A 17,259-nucleotide genomic window follows, 5' to 3' on the forward strand; every position below is an offset into this window, starting at 1 on the left:
GTTTGCTTTCTGCTAATTTGGACAATAATAGGATTTGTGTGTGTATAAAATGAAAATTGATATTTGCCCAAAGACTTAACAACTTCACTCAAAGTGTTGTTATAAGGCCTTCCTTTGGATAATTCTTAGAATGTGAATATAGGTCTGAAGACAAGTTTATTGGTTTATAATTCATTTTTTACTTTGTCATCTGTGCAGGCATTGCCACCAAAAGGCAAAAATTGAGGTTACAACTAGAGACGTGATTAAATTTTGCAGTTTGATACCATGTCCCTATTGGGATTATCTCCTTTTTATTTACTACCAAGGTTATATATTTGTGTTTGTAGAATCAATGCCCTTTAAGCAGGGAGGGTAGTATTAGTGGTCTAATATAAGCTCTCTTGTCTTCTGAAGCCCTTTCTTATTAAATTTAAAATTTAACATAGCAGGAGTTCCTGTGGCAGCTCAGTGGAAACGAATCTGACTAGTAACAATGAGGACGCTGGTTCAGTCCCTGGCCTCACTCGGTGGGTTAGAGATCTGTTGCCATGAGCTGTGGTGTAGGTCGCAGATGTGGCTTGGATCTCACACTGCTGTGCTGTGGTGTAGGCCAGTGGCTACAGCTCCAATTTGACCCCTAGCCTGGGAACCTCCATATGCCATAGGTACAGCCCTAAAAAGAATAAATAAAAATAAAAAATAAAAATAATTTGAAAAAATATTTAACGTATCATTCACCCTGACCCCTTACCCATTCTTTATAAATCTACAAAACCCCACTCCAAAAGATACATGAACTGTTCTAATCAAACTGTGAAGTGTTATTTGACATCTTACTATCCTTGATCAGGGGTTATATCAACCTTCCTCTCCCTTGTTAATATTTATTATTGATCTTTATTATTGAGAAATAAGACTGAAGTAACTTTTTTTTTTGTCTTTTGTTGTTGTTATTGTTGTTGTTGCTATTTCTTGGGCCGCTCCTGTGGCATATGGAGGTTCCCAGGCTAGGGGTCCAATCGGAGCTGCAGCCACCGGCCTACGCCAGAGCCACAGCAACGCGGGATCCGAGCCGCGTCTGCAACCTACACCACAGCTCACGTCAACGCCGGATCCTTAACCCACTGAGCAAGGGCAGGGACCGAACCCGCAACCTCATGGTTCCTAGTCGGATTCGTTAACCACTGCGCCACGACGGGAACTCCTGAAGTAACTTTTTGCAAGTGTTAAGTACTGAACTATCCTATGACATGCTCTAGAGAGACAAAAGAACACCTAGAAATCTCTGGAATTTCGAGTGGCCCAAAGGCCCTTTTAATCATTATTGTTTGTTATTTGAGTGGATATAGAAGGCTGAGCCAGATAGGGCCCAAGTGCTTTGCCATAAAAGGAAAGTTAGTCGGAATTTTGGTTCCTCTAGAATAGAGCAATAAGGAATAATGACCTAGTTGTAGAAAGACCTGAATTTATTTGCTGGTAGTGTGGCTTTTGACGTTGAAATGTATGGAACTTCCTATAGTTATTTACATTTTATGAAAAGGGCTACACTAGCAGTAAGGGTGGAGTATTACTGGGGCCTTCCTTCCTGCCTTGACAGTATCCTGACAAGGTATGCTTATCTTAGCTCTGCAGAAATTACAGTTCAGTCCAGTTAATAGTGTGCTTGCTTAATGCAGCATGCAGATGTTCATAGCTAATCTTCATGCCTGTGAGGACACTGTTGCCATCATTTCTATGTTATACATTTTTGCAGTCATGGAGAAAAATGGCTCTCACTTTTCTAAAAAGTGAAGGGGGTGAACAACCTGTTTAACTTGAATGCTATGTGTAAGGCTGCAGAATGTCAATATGTGCCATTAGCCTCTGTGAGGCATCATGACTGAGAGAGGGAAGGAGAAAGAATCACAGAGCAAGATGATGAAAGAAAGGAAATAGAGTGGGATAGGATGCCCTCGAGAACTTTAATGGGGAGAAGGAAAGAAAGTGATTCTGTGGGATGCAAAAGAGTCACAAGGAATTATTTTAGTTACTAAGGTTAGTGTGGACTTAAACTTACTTTTGCTTAGAAAAATATAGAATAAAAAACCTGTATTTTTTCTAATTATTACTAGTGCTATTTAGTGCTTTTAATTATTGGCATTGCCCTTTTAAGATACTAGTGATAAAATGTTCCTTGAATAAACTACTTTAGAGCTTGTTGTTAATCAGAATTAATTCTTTATATAGGTGTCTAAAACTTCTTTCCTGAGACATTTTTGGTGAACCCAAATGGAACCTAAAAGAGAAAATATAAATGAATTTATTTATAAAAAATCAAGAATATATAACAGACAATGGCTTGCACTTCTGTTAAGGTTTAGTGTGAGGTCACAGGTCAAGGTACTAATAAGAGTGTTTGGGATGTCTGCTGCCATGAAACAAAATGGAAACTTGATTGATAGCTAGAGGGTTGAAGGGAGAGAGTGTGGTGGAGAAAGCAAAGGTCAGGGAGCCATTTCCCTTCTCTGCATGTATAACAATCAACTCTCTCCAAAACAAAATTTAGACGATATTGATCAATACGGCATATGTTGCACACATTGCTATGAGTATTGTGAAATGTCATTATATATGAAGTTGTAATAAATGTTTTAGTAATTTGAAAGCTGAAGTGAAATAGGCTACCAAAAATTGTTGTAGTTTTGATGCCAGATTTAAAGTAATTACAGAATATTTTGTTTACTCATGTAGTCAAATATGTACAGATTTGGTTTTTAGTTAAGATGTTAAATTTTACTTTACAAAACCGATTTGGACAAAGTTGTATAAGAAGTTAATTCTGTAGTAGTAGTAGTAGTATTTTTTTACTTTGTAATTTTTTTTTAATTCTCTTTAAAATAGGTCTGGTTTGCATGAAGTCTAGTAGTTCAGTTGTGGAGTTGGTTATGCTCCTGTGCTCTCAGGTGAGTGACAAGAATGAATGTTGAATTAAAAGTAGATTCTTGAATGGATTCATTTTGCAAGGAAGTAAAAATTGTTTGATTAGGAATTTTTGCTATAATGGAATTTTGAGTTTGCAGCTTTAAAATAATTTTATTTGTATTGCAAAAGGATTACTTCTTGTGTTTGGTACTAACAGATAATTTTAACAGAGTGTTGAGAGAAAGCAGATAGATGAATTAGAAACAGAGGTTTTTAGAGTCCCATTTAAAAATGTCCAGATCAAATGATCTTGAGATGCCTAAATTTCTTTGCTTCATCTATTAAGGTTATAGAAACAGATTTATTTCAATACCTTGTGAAGTGCCACTCTGACTCCCCTGGGAATAATGGGTTTACTTCCCTTTTGTGCAGAGGTTATAAAATGAGTGATAAATAATTTTGAATTCGTGTCATTGCTAATTATTTTTGACATACACAGTTGATTTGGGGAAACATCAACAAAAATATGGCAGCCACCATAATAAGATGTAGTGAATAAATTCTTAAAAACAAGATTACTTTCAGTGTTCAGAAATTCAGAAACCTTATACCTCATGTGGTAAGCTTTAATGATTTTTTTTTAAAAACCTTATGTAAAAATCATGTGTCCTGTGATATTTTCTTTTCTGTTCAGCCGTTAAACAGATGAATGTTTTTATTGAGAGTTTTCTTTGTAGTCTTTTAAAAATGATATCTTGCTGGTAGTAAATTCCCCTACTTAAAACTTTAAAATAGCCCTTTTTAATAGGAAGGGTATTGGTCTAGAGGTCAAGGGTTCTGACCCATTTCAAAACCTTTGACCTTCATTTACAACTCTTATGGTTTACTTGCCTGACGAATAAGGATAATGCAAAATTAATGTTTCTTTGCATCGATTTATTCATTTTAGTGCCTGTATTGCTAAATTTATTTAGACTGTGCTGATGGACATTCCATGAATACAAATTAAAGAATCATATAAGGTGTGAAAGATCAATACTGTGTATTGTCAATGAAATGCAATAAGAACAATTACTTCTAGAGATTACATCTAATGGATTTTTATAATGAACTTGTGAAGAGTAGTTTTGTTTGTAGTAGGCTTATTATTCTTAGATTTAGTGAGAATCATGTTTTTATAATTTAATTATCTCCTTTAGAAAACTCCATTTCATTAAAAGCTCACTGGATAAAAATTCCTATTGAGTAATCAGATTTGAAATAATTGGTTGTTTATTTCTTGAATGGAAATTATCATATGCCATTCATATACTGACATAAAGTTACCCTTACTATAAGAAGCACTTGCTTACAGTTTTATATGTATCCTTACAGGAGTATGAATTTGTTGTTTATAGTGATGTAATTATTTCATAGGTGAATTTTGATAATGAAGTTTCACTTTCTAGTTAAGAATTGAATATATTTTTGGTATATAAAAGTGGCTTCAAATATAATATATTACACAGTTGAATGTTAGGAGCTGAAAAGATAAAGAATGACATGTTTTAATATACCTATTTGTCAATTATGTCATAGTTTGTTTAATACTATTCCAATCAAATGGAATGTGAAGATCACTTAGTAGAGTAAATTGCAAAAGTCAGATCATCTCAAAGTTTTGTTTGAATGTAATACATGATTGGTTTATTTGAAGTTCTTAACATTTTTTTTTTTTATGAGTTCTTCAAAAGTTCCATGGCATCTCTCTAAGATGAAGCACAGTGTGAAAAATGATGTGAAAAATGAAGCCAGAATTAGCTCCAGATGTATACAGATTGTTCTGGGGTGATAATTACATTTTTCACTTTGAATTTTCCTAATTCAAAGAGGTCAGATTGGCAATCACAAAAGTGATTTATTTTGTTAAGAAGTGAACTGTCTTTTTCTACATGAAAGCTTAAGAGATATGAAATTGAATTTAAAGTTGACATTTTGCAGATATTGGGTGGGGATGGCTTGAGATTGATTGATAATTTTGTTTTAGTCTGAGATAAGGTGGGAAGTGAAAAGCTAGCATCTTTCTAAAATTTTAATGAATTTTTAAAGAAGAGATTGAGAGGATTGAGTGCAAAAGATCGAAAGATCAGGTCAAAAACTCCTTTTTAATCACATAAATAATGGGATATGCTTATGAACTTAACATCTGCAAATTTGATTTAAAACTTTACAAATTAGTTGATGTTAATTTTATGGCAATCGGCCATGTTCTGATTATTTTTCTTGAATCTTTTTAAAACTTATTTTCTCTTCGTATTCTTTTTAACAAAGTGTTTAAATTTTCCATATTAATTACAAAAGAAAGTTTAGAGCCTAAATTCAAGGAATGAGGAAATGATCACATTTGGTTTGCTGTCATTAAGACCAAACAGATCACATATATTTTATTAAAGCTTCAACTAGGATTATATTTTTCAGTACCCTCTCATTCATTAATAGGTTGATTAGACACCATTTCATATTTTATCCTATCTAAATTTTAACATTTTAGGGGCAAAATGTTATTGGAATTGAAAAGCTTTCTTAAAATAATCAGTATATTGTTTTTGAGTAAAGTTGTATTAATACTTATGGCCTATTAAATTAGGTTTAGTCATATATTGAATCCCATGTAAAATAATTCAAGAACTACTTAAGCTCTAAAGCCTGATTTGTCTTCTTTACGTCTTAAAAATAAGACATATACATTCTTCAGGAAACTGCATATTCTCTGATACACACAAAAAATTAAGTTCTTTATTATATTTTAGGTTCAGCTTTTTCGAAGCGTGAGGCTTATTTTTGCCCCATATTTGTAGTGTATGTGTATAAATCTCATAGAAATCTATATGAATTTAAAGAAAATGTTAAATAAATATTTCAAGTACTATTACTCCAGCATTGTGTAAAGTGTTTGTATTCTGCTCATTTGACATTAATATCATTTTTGAAAGAATTGACATTGCATTCAAGGCCACTTTATAAAAGCGTTGTGTTGCTCATCCTAATTCAGTCTGACATACATTCCAATAACACTACCTCCCTTCTTGGGTTTAAAACTAAATTTATGACGGTGCATTGTGAAGTGCATCATTTAAAAATGGTTTCAACCCAAAACATCTAATAAATAAATAATGTGTATGGCTACTCAGTAGTAGACTTTCAAGACTAGAAATCATTCCATCGGATACTCAACAGTCCACTATCGGAGAGGGCTGTCAGATAAATCTTATGGTAGCTGCATTCATGTCCTGTAAATCACATATTATTGTCTGAGCCTTCTGCCAGGTCATCTATTCTTTTCCCATTTATCAGAAATGCATAGAGGTATATAGAAAAACTAGAAGCATCATGTAGTCTGGTCTGGCATCCTGTCTGAGTAATTAATTAGCAGCAAAAGTTAATTTAAAACATAGTGTTAGCATGATTTTTCTTTAATACACTTTTCATCCAGATATGTAGATTGCTGCTATTTTGGAAAAATTTTCCTTTGCCTGAAGCTGGTGATAGAAGATTAGGCTACTTTCGATTAGTTTCTTTTTATATCTCTGAATTACTAATTTTAAAATTATAATAAGAACCAGTTATCACCATTCATATGATTCTTTAATGTCTATTTTGTGTTCGAATTATTGCCATTTAAATTTTTCCTCACTCTTTATAGGAAAATACTCCTCTTTTTCATTATTCTCCTGTAATTTCTTTTCTTTAATTCTAGTTTTCTTCTCCCTTCTAAGTTTATTCATTTTAGACATGTGACATTAATGCTACTGATACTGACTTTTTATTCCATGGATTTTTCCTTTTTATAGTTACAGTGAGTGTTTTGAGTAAAGCAGATCATTTAACAAAAACCAAAGGGGGAACGTGAACCAGTTCTATACCCTGGCACATGGACATCTTTCATATTAGGCCTCTCTTACTGTTTGGGCCTCACTTTTCATCACTTTGTATCTATTTTCAGTCTTTACTGAACTATTTAAAGTCACCCAAGTGTGCCATCATAATTTTGTGTCATGGCATATGCTTTTCTTTTCCCTAAAATTTCCCTCCTTCAAATTAGATGACTAATTTTTGGATTTTTCTCATCACTCAGAACTCAGCTTAATTATCCTCTTCTCATAGTATCATATCTATAGTTGGTGTCTTTTTGCATGTATTCATCTTAGCACTCATTGTAGAATGTACTGCAGATTTTAAGTATACACATGCTAGTCTGCTACTTTTTTTATTTTGGCTGTGCCCATGGCATGCAGAAGTTCTCCAGGCCAGGACTGAACCTGCACCACAGCAGTGACAATGTGGAGTCCTCAACTGCTAGGTCACCAGGGAACTCCCTAGTTTACTACTTTTTTATTGCCAGTCTTCCTCTCTGTACTCTAGGTCCAGTGAAGCTTGCCTAGTACTCAGCACAGTCCCTGGCACATGATAGCTTCTCCGTGACTGTGAAATAATAAATAATTCAGCCCCCAGCTAAACTGCAATCTCTTTTGGAAAGCTTTCTTTGACTCCTCTCTTCCCCACAACTCTAAGCCTTAAGTAAGAGCACTCACTGACCCACCTTATAATATGTATGATTTTTACTTTTCTCCGTGAGGCTTTTAAGTTTCTTCAAGACAAGCACTGTGGTTTGTTTTCTATTGTATCTCCAACATTCAGCATAATTACCATTCAATCAAATATTTATAATTGTATAATTAATAAATAAATGGTAACATTGATTATAAATCACTGTTTTGGTATTTTTCATTATGAAATTCCCTTATCCTTTTGTGTATTATTAAGTGTGTATGAAATGTTCATTTTTATTAAGCCAGCTATTTTGTCATTACCAGATACTGTAGTCACATTTATTTTTAAATCAAATCTTTTTTTCATTTTTCTTTTGGTTTAATCAGATTTACCTCTTTAAAAAAATCAACTTCATTGAAGTATAATTAATATACAATATATTTACATGCATTTTCATGGTCCAGTTCAGTGAATTTTGATATATACACAACCATGTAACAACCATTTCCGTCCAGAGTTCCCTTTGCTTTGGTAATCAGTCCCTTCTCTGTCACCTCAAGTTGTCACGGACTTGATTTCTGTTATTGTGCATGTGTTTTACTTGTTGTAGAACTTAATATAAATGGAAATTTATTTCTTTCAATTGTGGTGCTTTGGTTCTCCTCAGAATGTGCTGTGTTCAGGATATACTTCAACCTTTTATACTAAAACTCATTATTTTAAGTATTAAGAAAATGTTTCTTTTTTGAGGGGGAGTTCTTTTTAGGGCCACACCCATGGCACATGGAAGTTCCTAGGCTCGGGGTTGAATTTGAGTGTAGCCGCTAGCCTACACCACAACCACAGCAATGCTGGATCCGAGCCATGTCTGCCATCTACACCACATCTCACGGCAGTGCCAGATCCTTAACCCACTGAGTGGGGCCAGGGATTGAATCCGCATCCTCATGGGTTCGTTACCGCTGAGCCACAGCGGGAACTCCAAGAAGATGGTATGTTTTTAAAAAGAAATAATTGAGTCAAAAAAACACAATGGATTATCTTTTTGCTAACCCCACAAGAAGAATTTTGAGTTTAAGTTGCTTATTGGAAATATAAATAAGTTTACTTATCTTCCTTATGTGTTCTTTCACCTATAAGGAAATCTTATGGTGTGAAGTTTTTATGCAGCAGTATTGTGAAGCCATAAACTCTATTTCCAAATAGCGCTTCTGAGTTTTTGTTTTCACTGTCTATCAGTCTCAGTTCAAATGCTGTCTCTTCTACAGAGCTTTGTCTCAATTTATCTGCCCTGAATTTTCCTTGCTTTTTTTATTTGGCAGACATGTACTGAAAGCTTTTAAGACAAACCCTTCCTTTTAATCTAGTAAGGTAAATAATTGTAATACGACATAGAATTTTTTGAGAACTTTAAGAAAAACAGAAGCAAATGATAGGGGCAGGGAGTGGAATTAGGAATGAAGCAGAAAAAACTATTAATCCCTATTTAATCTAACTTTTTATTTCTGTTCATGAGTAGATCATTTCAGGCCCCTTTGCCTTTCAGTCAAAAATTCTTTTTTGGGTTCCATCTATGTTTTTTACCATTTGATTGGAATTGATATTAAAGTTCTTAAAGCGTGTCCTTCACTCTTTCCTGTACCTATAATTTTTCTTGGTTGGATTTGTGGTAGCTGGGTACTCGTTTGATCAGTCCTCACTATCCAAAATTTACAGTACAGCAAACTCTAGTGTGTCTTGTGTGATGATGATGGATGTTCTGTGAAAAAAGCATGCAATGGTAAATAAGCTTGGAAAGGGTTGGTTTAAATTTAATTAGATTTCTTTATTGGAGGACCCCTCAAGGCCTTTAGTATATGCATGTAATTATGTGTGTTTTTTTGTGTGTGTGTGTATGTGAGTAAAATATATATAACAAAGTGTTGTTGACGCTGCTATGAAAATACCATTAGCAAATTTGACCACAAAACCTTTTTTATGATCACAGTGTGTTTGGATAATTTTTGTAAACCATAATTTAGGAGAGGCATCAGTGTTGAGACAGTGAATAATTCAGGAAATGCCTCTTTTTTGGATATTCTGCCTCTGGTTTTCTCTGCTTCTCCAATCATAGTGGTTATAGAAAACCATTAGATTTGCATGAGTGTAGCTATTTTCTTCATGCAACACTGTGATTACTTTTACTTCATTCAGAAGAAATTATCTAAGTCACTTGTTCTCTTTCCTTTTTAGGTAGTTTGGACTTAATTTATATGTTGTTTGGGAAGCGATAGATCTTCAGAACTGATAGTAAGAGATGGTATTCTTTCTAGAACAGCTTAAGTTTGACCAGGAGTGTGTGTGTGTGTGTACAGCTTAAGTTTGACCAGGAGTGTGTGTGTGTGTGTGTGTATAACACACACATATACATGTATGTATTTTTGCAGTATTTATGTAGAGCTAACCATGAGTTTAAGGGAGGATTCAAGTATTTTCATATCAATTGATTACATAGCTATTTCCTACATTGGTTGAGTGAATCACATTACAGTTTTAGTCGATGTTACAGTAATTTATGCTCTGTAATCATGCTTAAGGATGTAGCATAAAGTCTAGAAACTCAGGTCAGAATATATTTTATATTAATGTGCTATTACATATATTATTATTGATCCATTTGTAGAAATGAACTTTGCTAGGCATTTAAAGAGGTGCCAGAGGTCCAAATGAATGAAATTAATCTGTACGTGAATGTCATATGCTACCTTTCTGATGAAAGAAACTCTCCATAAGTATTTGTCAAAGTAATGAAATTTTAGTGATAAAATTTTAACAATTTTAAATAGAATAAAAATTTAGCAATTGTTTATAGTTACACAGCTAAATTATACAGTTGCTGTGTGGGTTATCCATTCATTCATTCAGATAACCAGGATTTGAGGTAGGTTGTAATTAAAAATTAGATATAATAAGAATACAAAGCCATCATTTAAGAGGTTAAAGAAGTAAGAGTCAAGAAATTACTCTGGTGCCTGACAGTTGTAGTGTTTCTATGTTCTTTAAAATTTAATTTATGTTTAAGGCAATTCTCAGAGATAGTAAACAAAAAGAATCTATGTTGATGATCCTTAACCCTGAGATATGAGTGGAGAATGGAATGCTGGTAGTTTGTGTAGTTATATTTAGGAACATTCATTAAATTAATAGATGGGGAAGGAATTTGCTTTTCTTCTGATATGATCTGAAAAACTCAGTCTTTGACATGTACAGGTATTTTTGGCATGAGAACATATAAAAATCTTTCTGGTATAGATTATGTAATAAAATATTTAATATGTCTCTTTTTTTTTGCCTTTTTTCTGTAAATTAGAATAAAGATAATTCCAAATCCTATTAACTCTTATTCATCTTCAGTTCTTAAGGCTTAGATGCTACCAGCATTGGATTATGAGTTGTGAATATATTAATTTAGAGAACTCCATCTTGGAGTTAAATTTAGGTGCTAAGGAAGAGTTAAATGTATAGACATAATTGCTGTTTTTGTACTTATGCTATAGTATAATTTTTGTTTCTTTTGTTAGTTTGAAAACTCCTTGAGGTCAGTAAACTATTTCTTATTGTCTGTTTTGTCTACGCTATTTATTAGTATCAGATTATAATAATCACTTAAATACATATTTGTAGAGTAAATCAATATGTTTAAGTAAGATTCATTTTAAGGGAGTTCCTGTTGTGGCTCAGCAGGTTAATATCTGACTAGTATCCATTAGGAAGCATGTTCTATCCCCGACCTTGCTCAGTGGGTTAAGGATCCTGCTTTGCTGTGAGCTGCAGGATAGGTTGCAGACGTGGCTTGGGTCTGGTGTTGCTGTGGCTCTGGCGTAGGCTGGCAGCTGCAGCTCCAATTTGACCCCTAGCCCGGGGACTTCCACATGCTGCAGGTGCAAAAAAAAAAAACTCCTTTAAACATTAATTCCTAAGTTTTTCATTCATTAAAAAGTATTTTAGCTAAAGAACAGATACCATTCTATTTAATAATTATCTTCCTCTATTCATTTTTATCTTAATCTTTACATTTATTTTTTTTAATTTTATTTTTTTAAATGTTATTTCCCCAATACAATTTTTTTTCTACTGTACAGCATGGTGACCCAGTTACACATACATGTATACATTCTATTTTCTCATATTATCATACTCCATTATAAGTGACTAGGCAACTTAGCCCTTATTTTAAGGCTCCAAACCCTAATTCTGACCCTTACCCGATCCTTACTCAAATGTTTTAAAGTAAGAAAATGGTATATATTAAATCATTTTCACCTGATCAGCTTTGAATCTCAGAACAGTCAGTTAAAAAGTCACAAAATGGAGCTCCTGCTGTAGTGCAATGAGATCAGCAGCTTCTTGGGAGTGCTGGGAGGTGGGTTTAATCCCCGGCCTGGCACAGTGGGTTAAGGATCTAATCTTGCCGCAGCTGCAGCTTAGGTCGATGACTATTTGGATCTGAACTCTGGCCTGGGAAGTTACACATTGCCACTGGGTGGCCAAAAATGGGGGTGGAGAAGAGTCACAAAAGGACCTGTTAAAATAGTCTCAACTGATGACTTCTTATGAGGAAATCACTTTGTGCCTGTAGATTTTTCTCTTCTGTAGAATTTTTTTCGTCATCTTTAAGTCACTAGCTTCACATAATCCACCATTCATTTCAGGTATCACAGCTTCTGCTAACAAAGAGAATATGACAAATGTGGAACCTCTGGCTCTTAAAAATGATGTTTTTATCCCAGTATATGAATACTTTCTCTGCTGAGGTTGCATAAAAGAGAAAAATCTATTTCTGAACTGCCGAAAGGTGCTTGTATGGCAACACATTTGCAAAATGTATGAAATGTCAATAAATTATCCCCTTTTCTTTGTAAAGCATCCTTAGTTTCTCCAGTGTAAATGGAACGAGGGGTAATTGGATTCTTTAAGACCAATTTAAATGTAGCGTGGTCCAACTAGGATCGGTATAATTTAACATTTCAAACTTTTCATGATGTTACTCCTCCTTTTATTTAGATTTGGATGCATTTATTCTTCATTCTTAGAATGTATTTATAGAAGATTGGTGAAAGTAAATTGATTGTCTCTGAGCTTTGTCAGTGCTAATGGCCTTTTGATTGAGAATGGACGAGAATCAATATGGTAATGATTAACATTGGGATCAAAAAATAGGCTTCCAGTACAATTGTCTAGTTTTGTCTTAGCTGCTGCTGTGAATTCTTTAGCCTTAATAATGTACAAACTCTGAGCATAGGTGTTCTTATTGAAATTTAAATTTATTGTATCTTAAATTTCTAGACATAGTTGACCTTATGAGAAGGAACTAGAGACTTTTGAAGCATTGATGGGAAATCAGCGGGAGCTGGAGAGAGTAGTTCAAGATTCACGCTATATTAACTGATCATAAAAAATCTTAACTACACTAACAGTTGTCAAATATCTGAAACCAGCTTAATAGTTGTACGTTATGCTAATATGGTAAAAAAAATGAATAAAGATTTGTTTTGGTTCACTTTATGACATATAACTTGCTTTTATAAGATGGAATCATTTGTCTTTAAACAACAGCAAAACATTAAAAACAAAATAAATCTAAGTTATTACATTTCACTTTTGAAAAATAAAATATTTAAGTTGATGGATAAGTGAACATTAATTGATCTTTATTTGAGTCTGGATGCAGACCCTCCCAATATTAATTTAAAGTGCTTTGTAATCAAAGAGAAGCATAATTTAACTTTAGGATTTATTCTGAAGTACAGGTATCCTGTTGATTCACTAGCACACTAGGATTTAGAAAACACAACCTTTTAAGGTAAATTTTTTTGGAACCAGCAGTACACCCTGTGGCTTGGCAGTCTGGTCAGAAGGATGATACCATGCTGACTATATAACTAGATCTTTGAACGTTATTCTCAAGGGTGGTGAATGCAAAACAAAGTAATATCAACTGGCACTTAATTCTGCAAGTTCCCTGCTGATTGGGGTATTCAGTGAAATGGAACTCTTCCTGACAGGAAGTCAGCCTATGAGTATGGAGACGTCTGAAAATAAAGTGTGCTTTAATTTGGCACCCTACCGTTTTACAACGGGTCTTTTAAATTTGGGATTAAGCAGAAAGAAAAAAAGTGGGAATATATGAATGGAAATATTCTAATCATAATATTTTCCTTTTGTTTTAATATGATTACAGCTCGGTTTCTGTTTTTCAGCTTTTATTGCTTATTACTTGGTTTTGCTGAGTCCTTTTATTTTTTTCTATTAATTCAAATTAATATACTGAAGGTAAAGTATTATAAAAAGGCTAGATTAAAAGTGGAAAGCATGAGATTGTCTTTGTTTTAGTATCAGACTCTCAAATAACTCTGCGAAGTTTCAGCTGTATTACCATATATTTTTTCATACATGGTATATAATTTAATAGTGCTTAATCAGAGTAATCAGGGTTCTTAGGATCAAGATTTAACTTATGCTTTCAATTTAAAGTGTTTACACTATAGACTCTGAGATCAAATAGTTCTTTAGTACTTTAGTACAGATAGAATATAATGGCAATATATGTGTTTATACATATACATATCTATACACACACACACATATAAAACAGCATAGTTTAGGAAGGGACAATTATTACATATTAGCAGTTGCTCATGTATTCCATCTATTATGCATTTTTTAATCAGCCAGCTATTTTTTGTCAAGTTGCCGTTTCATAATATGAACTTAAAGAAAATGTATGCAGTTTTAAGGAAATCTGAAATTTGAATTTTGATTTAGGCTCAAATAGGGTAAGAATCAGAACTCTGAAGGCTATTTATTTGTTCTTCTAATAGTACTTTTTCAGTTGCTGGAGATGGACTTTATAGAGATGGCTCTTGTTTCCATCATGAGGAACAAAAGGAAAAAGGAAAAAGATGCTTTGGAAAAAGATCTTAGGAAGAGACTAAGGCCGTGAAAATGCTGTGATAGATTTTGAATTTTAATAAATGTTTTTCCCTCTACCACTTATTATCCTGTAACCTTGAGCAAATTACTTCATTTGCTTAAAACTCAGTTTCTTATTGAGTAAAATGGGTGTAATAAAGATTATATTAGGTAATATGTGTAGAACAGTTGACAGAGTTATTAAATTCTAAACCTGAGTATTTTTAACAGCACACAAAACCCTCTCTATTCAGTATCTTCAGTGCCTCTTGTTTTCTTTTCATGTAATCAGATTTTTTTTTTCATTATCTTTGCTTTACAAATTCATTCCACCATTATTTTCTGTAGTGTCTCTTTCATTATTTTCTATTCTCTCTGTGATTATATGCCCAGTCTAGTCTGTTTTCATCCTGAACCATAGAATATTAGAGCTAGGAGAGACCTCGTAAATTTTCAGTTTTTGGCCTTTTTCATGTAGACAGGGTTAATGGGTAACATTCATATTTTCCATAGGCTCCCAAGGGTGATCCCACTATTTCCTGTGCTAGCCATAGTGATAGCTCCTTTTGGGAGTCAATAAAGTATACCTAGATATAAGTGAGATTGATGTCATTTTAGGAATTAGTACTCTAATGATCTTCTTAAAGGTCTCTTTTGTATATTTTAGTGCTTTTTAAAATTTATACTGCATTACTTTCAGCACACCTCCTACGTTACCATAGTTGAGAAATACTTTTATAACAGTTAACCTAAGTCAATGGTTATTAACCTTTCTTTCTTCTTTTTTTTCCCTGGGAAAATATATCATTAACAGTTACTCACTATGATGATTCTCAACTTGAGTCCTATCAGAATAGGGGACACAGGCAGAGACAAAAAGGGTATCATTTGAAAAAGATCTCCGTAAAGAATCACAAATTCTGATCCAACTTTTTCCTGAGTTAGAGAAATGACCTTTCTGTTGATTTCACCTCTCTGTTGATTTCACCTCTCATATGTACTAATGAATTTATTTTCCTGGGAGAGTAACTTTATAGTTCCTTTACAAAAGAAGCTATAATTTACTGTCTGACTATGAAGTAAGACTCCACTGCCTATTTGCAAGGTGTCTAATATCTATTTTATCTTAGTTTATACTTTTTCTGCTGCCTTGCAAGTACTATTCAGATATCATTCAGATATTTGACATATGTGTTATGTACATCATGCTTTTTTCAGGTTATGGGTATTTTACCAGAAAAAAACAAACTACCCAAACCTGACCCTTTTCTCACATTTGTCTGACACCTTCCTTTCTACAATGTGCTTTCACATATGGTGCATTTGAAAATGCATGCCAGTGACCTAAAGACTGGATGCATAGTGCATTCTTTCTGAGAGTAATTATGTATTTTTGGAAATTTATTATTGGAGCACAGGTTTCCATTAAACATGCAGTTAACACAGCAGTACTGCCTTGTTGGATCTGTCAATTTGTCAGGTTATTCTTATTATCAGATACTACATAGTTGAGAGCAAATTTAATTTTGGTTTCTTATTCCACCCCCCCCCCCCAGGGGAGGTGATCTATTCCTTTACTTAAGAGAGCTTATACATTTGCTTGATCTTTCAGAGTTGTTTCCTATTATATTTCTATCTGTTCCAAAGATTCACTGTTGTTTTATAGCACTAATTTGTAGTTTGTGAGCATAGCTTACAGTACTATTTTCTAGTACTGTAAGTTAAGGAAGGACAAAGGAGATCATTGGCAGTGAGAAAGTAAAATAAGAGTTTTCAATCTACCAGAGAGATGCACTGTTGCTTATTTGTTTTATCAGTTCTGATTTATTTGTGCAGCAGAACCAGGCTTTCAAGAATTATGTGTCACTATTTTATTTATCTTGCAAGTCAAAATGACCTACATGATGGTATTTATCCATAACATGTTTTAGGACTTCTGCGTTAAAGTTTATACCAACTTTTGGTACATTGGTATTGGTTAGTATTTGATAGAGTTAATGGAGTCATTCTGGACTGAAAGGTTTTATTCCTCTTCACCAGGAAAGTCATTAAGCATACTATGATTGGCTATAGGTTGTGGCTTTAGAAAACTGTGTATAACATGTTAGTGTAGCATGTAACATATGTGTCTTAGACAGTATACTTTAAAATCAGGACCAAAGCTTTATTGGTAGATAGATGAGGTTTGGGAAATTTTGATTTTGATGATAACATTTCAAAGCAGTAAACATAAAAGATACTTTATATTCTCCTAATGAATGCTATTTCACAGTTATTTCGTTTTCATTTGATATAAAACTTTGAATTGGAACTTAAATCTCACTTTATATTAACATTAAGAATTGACTTGGTGAGTACATAGTATCAGTTTACAGTGGTCACTGTTCAGAGTCGGAGACTCTAAATGGTTAAACAGCAGGAGAGTTTTCTGCTTTTAGTTAAAAACTGCTGTTTTCTATATGCCTTATTTACTACATGTTTAATTCTTAATGTTGTGTGCTGTGGGATTGGGCATACAAAAGTCAGCAGAAAGAGTTCTGGTTTTTACATCTAGAGCTATTACTTGCTGTACAATAATAAAGGCACTATTTTATTGGGTTACTTGTAATTAACTTCAGCACTAGGCATTCATATAAATCATTTGTAATCTGTTTTCTTTAGATTTTTATTCTTTTAAACTGGTTTAACGTACTTGCTCTCTGTTATCTTTTTACATATGGATGGAGGTTGTAATTGCTTTTTGGAATTAGCCTGTCAGAAAACAACATATATGTGAGTTCTAGAAATGATTGAGGCAAGCTAATGAATTTTATGTAACATTTTATAGTGATTTGTTACTGAAGTATTCTGTAGCAGTGTTGTTTTGTTGCAAAATTTAATAAATAACCATTCTCT

At 33.5% G+C, this 17,259-nt stretch overlaps 1 protein-coding gene across 5 annotated transcripts in view; it reads left to right on the plus strand.

Annotated features, from left to right (window-relative positions):
* LRBA (LPS responsive beige-like anchor protein) overlaps window positions 1–17,259 on the plus strand; it is a 709,127-nt gene that overhangs the window by 202,972 nt on the left and 488,896 nt on the right. For 4 of the 5 annotated variants that reach the window (XM_047799683.1, XM_047799685.1, XM_047799682.1 and 1 more), the window contains one exon: window positions 2,863–2,924. In XM_047799683.1, the coding sequence (XP_047655639.1) occupies window positions 2,863–2,924 (62 nt within the window). Of the gene's footprint in view, window positions 1–2,862; window positions 2,925–17,259 lie in introns of those variants that run through there. The other variant, XM_047799686.1, reaches the window with a different exon arrangement.

Source organism: Phacochoerus africanus, chromosome 10 (genome assembly GCF_016906955.1).
Source record: "Phacochoerus africanus isolate WHEZ1 chromosome 10, ROS_Pafr_v1, whole genome shotgun sequence".
Taxonomy (NCBI): Eukaryota; Metazoa; Chordata; class Mammalia; order Artiodactyla; family Suidae; genus Phacochoerus; species Phacochoerus africanus.